General features: G+C 42.3%; 1 protein-coding gene across 1 annotated transcript in view; it reads right to left on the reverse strand.

Moving 5' to 3' along the window:
• KIF11 (kinesin family member 11) overlaps positions 1-6416 on the reverse strand; it is a 49319-nt gene extending 42903 nt beyond the window's left edge. Inside the window, exon 1 of the mRNA XM_006755093.2 lies at positions 6130-6416. Within this exon, the coding sequence (XP_006755156.1) occupies positions 6130-6206 (77 nt within the window). The 5' untranslated portion in view covers positions 6207-6416. The remainder of the gene's footprint in view (positions 1-6129) is intronic.
• Between the last annotated feature and the right edge of the window lie 3468 nt (positions 6417-9884).

Consider the following 9884-nt stretch of genomic DNA (forward strand, 5'->3'; position numbering starts at 1 on the left):
CAGAGAGAAACACATCGATTGGTTGCTTCCTGCACACACCCTGACCTGGGGATCGAGCCTGCAACTGAGGTAAGTGCCCTTGATCAGAATGAAACCCGGGACCCATCAGTCTGTGGGCTGACGCTCTATCCATCATTGAGCCAAACTGCTAGGGCTCCCTAGCATATTTTTGACTGGTCAGAAGACCAAATGTGTGATCCTAGAAAGTTTAACTTAGCAACTCCCAGGTAATATCTGGTAATGCTGTCATTTGCCAAATGTACTGAAACCTAAACAATGCACACGTAATCCACAGCATGCATTATTAGAAGTTCAACAAAACTAAGTAAAAACCAACTTATACTGAGAGGCCAAAGAGTATAAAGTAGCGTGAATTCTCATGTGCTTAAAGCTTTTCCAATTAGTCTACTATTCTTAGCAACCTTAAACAAATCTCTTGCATGTGATTAAGTTACCAAATGAATACCATTCAGGCTGTCAGGACAGAGTAGTAAAAATTCACACAGATCACACATTCCCAAAAGTTATCAAAACTCCCAGAGGAGCTTTAGGGACTTATTGTATTACAAAATGAGTACTACCAAGCCACTATTTTCCTACTCTGATTAGAAACTGCAGGGTTTCTGCTGATGACATTAATAAACCCATCGATTCCTTGGCCTCACTAGTGTTCTATTATAATTCAAACAGTCGCCCTAGCCAGGTAGCTTGGTTGGTTGGACTGTTGTCCTGTACACAAAAGGTTTCGGGTTTGATTCCCAGTCAGGGCACATAACTAAGATGCAGGTTCAATGCCTAGTTGGAGCAAGAACAAGAGGCAACTAATAGATGTTTCACTCTCCCTTCCTTTCTCTAAAAATCAATGAAAATACCCCTCAGGTCAGAATTCAAACAAACAAACAAACAAAATAAACAAGTACAAATTGGCAGTTATAAAATAGTCAGGAGGATGGAGAGTTCAGCATAGGTAATATAATATATGTGTGTGTGTGTGTGTGTGTGTGTGTGTGTATGTATATATGTATATATGGCTAATAGGCTAAGTGTCCCCTCGAGAGTTTGACTGGGAGACAGGAAGTTCAATCACTCGCTATGACATGTGCTGACCACCAGGGAGTGGCGCAGAACAAAGGAAGGCCCTGGCCAGCAGCTGGCAGCTGGGGAAGGAAGGCCCTAGCTGGCAGCTGGAGGCCCCCATCTGCCCTGATCACCAGCCAGGCCTAGGGACCCTACCCATGCATGAATTTCATGCACCGGGCCTCTAGTCAATAATACTGTTATAACTATGTATGGGTACTAGATTTATGGGGGGATATTTCTTAAGCCATATAAATGTCTAAATACTATGCTGTACCTAAAACTAGTATAATATTACATGACAACTGTAATTGAAAAAAAATTTTAAAAAGGGGAGAAAAAGTGGTCTTGTGGAAAAGTGTTAAATTTATTCATTCATCCCATAAATATTCAGCAAGTATTTATTATGTGATAGATACTTTTCTAGGTACTTGGGATATCGCAGTGATCATAGCCAAGTTTTGGGAGGCGGGGGGTGGGGAGGGGGCAAAACATCCAAAGTTCCTATTCTCAGGGAGCTTTTATCCAAGTGTGTGTGTTGGGGGTCAAGAAGAGATGACAGCCCTAACCGGTTTGGCTCAGTGGATAGAGTGTCGCCCTGCGGATTGAAAGGTTCCAGGTTCGATTCTGGTCAAGGGCATGTACCTGGGTTGCGGGCACACCCCCAGTAGGAGATGTGCAAGAGGCAGCTGATCGATGTTTCTCTCATCGATGTTTCTAACTCTCTATCCCTCTCCTTTCCTCTCTGTAAAAAAATCAATAAAATATATAAAAAAAAAAAGAAGAGATGACAATCAAGTCAATATATTAGGTGTTGACAAATTTGAAATGAAAATAAAGCAGACCAGGAATTAGGAAATGATGAATGGGGAAAATAAGTATTTGCTGCTGTTATTTTAGAGTGGTCAGGGAAGGCTTCTCTGATAAAGGTGATATTTAAGCAAAAGATATAAAGTGAGAGAGCCAGCCATGTAACTATTTTGGTGTAAAAAGCTTTCCAGCCCTAGCCAGTGTGGCTCAGTTGGTTGGGTATCATCTGATGTAACCAAAAGTTGCTAGTTTGATTCCAGGTAGGGGGCATGCAGGAGAGCAGTGGATGGATTTTCCACTCACATTGATGTTTCTCTCCCTCTCCCTTCCTCTCTCCCTAAAAATCAATAAAAAACATTTCCCGCACGGCCAGTGTTGCTCAGTTGTTGAGCGTCCACCTATGAACCAGGAGGTTACAGTTCAATTCCCAGTCGGGGCACATGCAAGGGTTGCAGACTCCATCCCCAGTGTGTGGCATGCAGGAGGCAGCCAATCAATGAACCTCTCTCATCATTGATGTGTCTATCTCTCTCTCCCTCTCCCTTCCTCTCTGAAATCAATAAGAACATATTAAAACACACACACACACAGAGATACTGGGTGTTCAACAGTGGTGGCAGCAGCAACAGTACACTGGCACATTCATTCCTCTACTTAAAAGCTCAAACACTGGGCCACACAGTCCTCCTGACTTCGGGTAAAAGATGTCCAGCAAAACAACAGCAAACACCCACAATACAGCCCAGGCAAGAACTGTGCAGCAGTTATGATTAGAAGCCTCCTGTGAAAGAATCAAGGGTTCAGCATCACCACGGACCTCATGTCCTACTGCGAGGAGTATGGCAGGCGTGACGCCTGGCTGACAAAATACCAACTACAGAAAACCGTCAAGGATAAAACAAAAACCCTTGCACCACAGTATAGTGGACCAGTGGAACAGTCTTCTCTCAACAAAGCAAATTATAAGCAGCAACTCGAAGATTTTTACCTTCAGCTTATTTGTAACCTCTGCTAATAACTAAAATGATCTTAATTTGGAATAATGAACTCTGAAGTCTTTATTTTCCAAGTTGTCCTTTCTCTCAAATATCCTTTATGGACTTAATACAGAATCACAATTTTGTTTTCCATTTGGTAACTGGTGTCATATTGGGTTACTGTGTAAGGAAAGATGGTCTGGGCCTATTAAAAAATACAATGATATACTTTAAAATATATGAATACTTCAGATACGTTAAGACCTAAATTGCCTAAGTACTTTAGATTGAAATGCCAAAAATAACTTAAATCCTAAAATCTTTATATTATGATTTTAATAGGGTTTCTGCCAACCTGAAGAGTATACAAGAGAGAGAGGGTGTTTTGTGTATGTGTGTGTCTTTGTATCAAAGCTATTTCCTTATTAAAATTTTCCTCCATACTATCAGTTCCTCAACTCTAGAAGTTATACCTTTATCTTAAGCTATTTATAGATAGACTAAAAACTTTTTCAGCCGCAACCGGTTTGGCTCAGTGGATGGTGGGTGGATGGTGGAGGGGTCCCGGGTCAGGGGCATGTGTCTTGGTTGCAGGCACATCCCCAGTAGGAGATGTGCAGGAGGCGGCTGATTGATGTTTCTCTCTCATCGATGTTTCTAACTCTCTCTCTCCCTTCCTCTCTGTAAAAAATCAATAAAATATATATTTTTTAAAAAAACAAAAAACAAAAAAAAAAACTTTTTCATATAGTTATTGTACAAGTAAAGAACATCCTAAAGGTTGTATACAATATAATCAAGTAATGAAGTCATCTCTCCTCTCCTGAAATCTTGCTGGCCTCCTAGGGTACAGTAAACTGTGTGAATTAAAAATTCAAAACTGGAAAAAAAATAGAGAATAATATATGACAGAGGTAATATGTGGCCTGAAAAGACTAAAATATTTATTCCCTGGCCCCTTTACAGAAAAGGTTTGACCACCTTGAGGGCCTATTAAATTGATTTTTTAAAAAATATATATTTTGATTGGTTTCAGAAAGGAAGGGAGAGGGAGAGAGAGATAGAAACATCAATGATGAGAGAGAATCATTGACTGGCTGCTTTCTGCACGCCCCCTACTGGAATCCAGCCTGCAACCTGGGCATGTGCCCTTGACCAGAATCAAACCTGGAGCCCCTCAGTCCACAGGCCAAGGTTCTATTCACTGAGCCAAACCGGCCAGGGCTTAAATGTTATTTTACTAAAGACAGAGGACATATTTGTACTAGAAAGGCTACTTGAAACAAAGCAAAAACAAAAAAGCCAAGCTAATCTGATAAAACATCCTTTATACTATACAACCTAAGCACTTTCATTAGTGATAAAGTAAAAGAAATCCCCTCTAAGCTAAAGCTTGAAATTTATGGGGATAATAAACATGAGGTTCAGGGTAATGTTTAACTCTTGGAGTAGAGGAAGAAGGTTGGGAAGTGGGGATGAATACACTGGTGCTCCAGCCCTAATGATTATTTTTGTTTCAAATCTGGGTGATGGATATACAGATGTCTATTGCAGTATTCTTTACAACTTTTTATAGGCTTGACATATTTTGTAATAAAAAATAAAGAAAATAAAACCACACAGCAATGTAATATTGCCTGCCTTTATTAATGGATCAAAATAATCTAAAATTTTTCATTTCTAAAACAGGCTGCTGATTTTTTTTTAAAAAACCTTCAGAACATAAGCAACTATTAACAGAAGCCCTAGAATACAACTGGAAATTTGACATAAGGTTACCACTAAATTTCCTCTCTGGCACCTAGTTGAGAAGCTAGCTATAGCCTTTGACATCTACAAGTAAGTCACCAAAACAGACTAAAGGATAACCTAGGAAAGTTCATTGACACATTTTAAAAATAACATTTAATTTTAGAATACTTTTGGATTTACAGAAAATTTGCTGAAGTTGTTAAAGTTTTAAAACAACAAAGAAATATGCAAAACACACATTCACCGGTAAACTGTGGAGAGCTTCTAAAAAGCTGAATAAATCAATCTCTAATTAAGCAACAGTTTGTACAAGTATGTTTTTCCTCTACCATCTAATCTTAACACTGGGAAGTTATTTGGAAATAAATCAGGGGAGAGTTGAACACCTCCATCCACCATCCTGAGAAGGCTGTCTCCTTTGTTCTAGGGGAGACAAACTTGCAGCACAAACCCATGGCTATCCTGGCTTAAGTAGACTCCTTGACCTTTTAAAAACATAAACTCACTCTGTAACTTAATTTTTAAATTTAAATACAGTGATGTTTAGGAGAGATTAAGAAAATATTGCATCTAGAGAATAAACAGGTGATTGCGTTTTTTGAGGTGATGAAGAGGGTGGCAATCCCAATCTAAGTACTAAAACATCTGCAAAATGGCTATGCAGGAGTGGCATATAAAAGTCACACATCTTTGTCGACATCACTTTTAAAAAAAGAACGCACTTTGCGGCTAAAAACAGCGATCAAACCCTCCTTCTGAATATAGCAGTTAAACTATAACTTCTGACACAAATATCTGGAGGGGACCAAAGTTTTGCAATCCCCAAATATGCCTTCTGGGATTTTGATTTTAGGCTGGTTATAAATGACTCGGGGGGGAATAAAACCCTCCCCCTTACCTGCCTAAAAGAGTTCAGATACAAAAACCTGCTTGAAGGAAGGGAGCATTCGCCTGAGTACCATGATACACAATTAAATGTAGCAGACAGAAATCGAGCAAAGCCTGTTTGTTCATCTTCATTCTGTGTACCAGCTTCTGGGTGGTCCGGCAAGAGTTTGCTTTTTCCTCTACCAGTATCCTGCCCCTTTCCCTTGTTAATCCCAGACCGCGACCCCCTCCTCCTTTGTCCCAGAGGCATATTAAGCCGTAAATGCCCAATGCATCTTGGAGCCTCATACTCTTGGCCTCCCTGCATGTACTCCCATAATAAACTTTGAACATTCTCTCCTGCTAACCCGTCTCACGTTAAGTTATTAGCCTAGCTAGAAGGATTCAGAAGGTGCAAGGGAAATGTCTGTGCACCCCCACATATCCTTTCTTCCGAAAAAGACACTAATTTATTCCTCACCGCGACAAGTGTCATTTTATTCAACAGAATGCAGGGGACTATGAAGCAGAAAGGTTAGGTCCCATCAGAAATTAAAAAAAAAAAAAAAATCCCTCTCCTCCGACCGCGCAGGAGGGAGCCCAACAGCAAAGCCCGGCGTCCCGCTTCCCACCAGGCTCGCCCTACCTGCATCGCACCACCACCTGGATGTTCTTCCCCTTCTCCTCCTTCTTCTTCGTGGAGGAATTCGGCTGGGTCGCCATGACGGCACCCTCCGAGAAAACAAGGCCTGGGACCGGCGCGGGCTGAGATGCCCACCTCCCCAGCCGGGTGCGGGAGTGACGGGGGGGATCGACCGAAGCAGTTCGGCGTCCCCGCTCTCCACTGCGGGCTCTGACTGGCCCCGAGGCAGTCCCGCACCAGCCGGGGCCGTCAAATCAGCGATCTCGCCTCCGCCAGATGCCAGGAAACGGAGCAACGACTAGGCGCCTCAATTTGAAAAAAGAGACCAGCCGCCCGGCCAATTGCAGAGCGGGCGCGCAAGGCACCATGGGACGAGACATCGTCACCAGAGCCCCGCCCTCGGGGCGTGGCCCACGGGAAAGTAAAAAGCTGGTACGTCCGAGCTGGGCTGGAACTGGTAGTCCAATGAGAGACTCCCGGGAGTAAACAAGATACTTCAACGCGACCTTGTTCAAATTATATAACAGCTCTAAACCAAAATTTCCTCATCTGCAAAATAAAAATAATAGCAACCGTTTCAGAGAGCTGTGTGAGGATTAATGAGCTAACACGGGTAACATAGCATAGAGTAGAATGTGTAGTAAGTGTTCAGGAAGACTGGCCATGATTATAGTTATTATTAAAGAATTGACCCGGCAGCCGTGGCTCAGTGCAAGGAGGCAGCTGATCAATGATTCTCATTACTGATGTTTCTATCTCTCCCTCTTCCTCTCTGAAACCAATAAAAATACATATTTTTTAAAAAAGAATTGCAAGAGGGTGCTACAGAAGCGCAGAAGAAAGGTCCAAAGCGAGCCCCTATGTCGGAGGCAGCGTCCAGTATAGTCCTGAAGAATAATTAGGAAGAATATTTAAGAGAGAAGGCTCCCACGGGTACCAACTCCTGATAAAGTCATTTTTGAATGTCATTTTAGGACTCTGAGTTTATCCTTTAACTGATGAGAAGTCATTGCCATTGCTAAATGATTACAAGCACGAAAGGATAATCGGATTTGCGCTTTCTAACATGGATTTTGCAGGGACTGATGCAGACTCAGGGCGCGCTTTCCGCCAAGTGCCTGCAGCAGCATCCCGTGGGTGTCTAAAGGAGGTTGCGCAAACGTCGGCCGTAGTCAGCCTACAAATCCCAGCAGGCAGCGCTCGGGGGTCGGCCCGCGCTCAGTGACCTCCAGCTTTCCGCATGCGCACTAGGGGCCTCTTGGCACTGGCTTGCTGTGATTCAGCCCCTTTAGGTGTGAGTCGCAGTCAAGGAAATACCGAATTATGGGCTTTCGCCATAGCCAGTCCTGGAAGCTGCGCTTCTTGGCTACCCTTAGCACACAGGAACCTAGATATTATTTTAGTTTCTTAAGTTAACGGCCAGGTGGAGTGGAAAGCTCTCAGGCCCCGTATTACCCCCAAGATTCATCTACATCTAAAGCCTCGATTGCGGGTCAATGGAGATTTTGCATAGTCAGATGTCTACTGATATCTCCTCTTAGAAGGCCCACTTGCATCTCAAAAAGGGAACTATCCGGTTTGGCTCAGTGGATAGAGCACTGGCCTGCGGACTGAAAAGTCCCGGGTTCGATTTGGGTTAAGGGTACATGCCCCGGTTGTGGACTCATCCCCAGTAGGGGGCGTGCAGGAGGCAGCCTATCAGTGATTCTCTCTCATCATTGATGTTTCTGTCTCTACCTCCCTCTCCATTCCTCTCTGAAATAAATAAAAATATATATATATTTTAAAATGGAACTATCCAAAGCGGAATTCTTTATCCTCCTTGTCTCCACCCTCATCTTTCTTATCTAGACAAATGGGCTAACCAAACCTTTGTCCTCTGTGTCCAGTGTAATTCTGTTGGTTTTATTACATCTGCCCACCCTTCTAGGTCAAATCTCTTTTATCTCTTTCCTGAACAACTACCTATTCTTAACTACCTCCTTAATAGGTCTCCCTATTTGTGCTCTTTTCTCCACACTGCATTCACTCAGCAAAGGGAAGGATCTTTTTCTTTTTAATATATTCTTTTATTCATTTCAGAGAAGAAGGGGGAGGGAGAGAGAGACAGAAACATCAATGATAAGAATCATAGCTCGGCTGCCTCCTGCACGCCCCCTACTGGGGATGGAGCCCACAACCTGGGCATGGGCCCTTGATCAGAAACTAATCCAGGACTCTTCAGTCTGCAGGCTGATGCTCTATCCACTGAGCCAAACAGGCCAGGGCTCCTTTATTCTTGTATGTGTCCTGACAGGGATGGAACCCACAACCTTGGCCTATCAGGATGATGGGCTAACCCAGTGGTTGGCAAACTCATTAGTCAGCAGAACCAAATATCAACAGTACGATGATTGAAATTTCTTTTCAGAGCCAAATTTTTAAACTTAAACTATATAGGTAGGTACATTGTTATTAACTTAATTAGGGTACTCCTAAGGCTTAGGAAGAGCCACACTCAAGGGGCCAAAGAGCCGCATGTGGCTTGCGAGCCGCAGTTTGCAAACCAACTGAGCTACCCCGCCAGGGCTATATTATTTTTCGTAATAATTGAAATCATTATTAAATTTGTTGTTTTACATCCTGCATTTTTATTTAACATAATTTAAGCATTTTTCTTCATAAACAGTTTTGTTTGTATGATCTTTTAAGGCTCTTGAACAATATCTATGCAATTCTTCAGTGAATAGTTGAGGAGTACACAACTTTAGCTATTTATTTTCAGAGTTGCCAGAATCATGTTGGGTTCTGTTTCTGTCTGTGCGTATGAATGCGAAAGACAACAAATAATAAGTATGTCTGCATGTGCTTATAAACTGAGGAAAAATACAGTTCATGAACTATTCATAAACCTGTAAAAAAAAGTCCCACCCAAATGCTTAAGTATAGTTTTCTCAAATCCAAATTTTGGTTATTGTTTTTACTGTGTTAATAGTAGAGTCTCTGTAGCAAGTATTAGTTGGGAGAGAAAGGCAAAGAAATTATTCTCTGGCCTTTTGTCAGATCCTGGAACATGCCAGAATCTCTCCTGTCCTGGGCCTTTGTGAAGGATGCTCTAACCGGCTCATTCTTACCTTTCAAGTGTCACTTCCTCAGAGAGACTTTCCCCAATCACCCTATCTGAAATAGCTCCCCAAAGCCTCTCACAAAACCCCACTTATTTATTACTCCACATAAAAAAAGAAGATTTGAAATTTTATTCCCTATGTTTTTCTTTCTTTGCCACACTTCAGGAGAATTAGGGTTCTTTTTATTTTTTTTTAAATATATTTTATTGATTTTTTACAGAGAGGAAGGGAGAGGGATAGAGAGTTAGAAACATCAATGAGAGAGAAACATCGATCAGCTGCCTCCTGCACACTCCCAATGGGGATGTGCCCGCAACCAAGGTACATGCCCTTGACCGGAATCGAACCTGGGACCCTTGAGTCCGCAGGCCGATGCTCTATCCACCGAGCCAAACCGGTTAGGGCTGGGATTCTTTTTAAGTATATGTGTGTGTGTGTATATATATATATAATTGATTTCAGAGAGGAAGGAAGTGGGAGAGATAGAAACATCCATTATGAGAGAGAATCATTGATTGGCTGTCTCCTGTACACTCCACAATGGGGATTAAGCCTGCAATTTAGGCATATTCCCTGACCTGGAATTGAACTGTGACCTCCTAGGTCGATGCTCAACCACTGAGCTATTCAGGCTGGGCAAAATTTGGGGTT

Source organism: Myotis davidii, unplaced genomic scaffold (assembly GCF_000327345.1).
Source record: "Myotis davidii unplaced genomic scaffold, ASM32734v1 scaffold271, whole genome shotgun sequence".
Classification (NCBI taxonomy): domain Eukaryota; kingdom Metazoa; phylum Chordata; class Mammalia; order Chiroptera; family Vespertilionidae; genus Myotis; species Myotis davidii.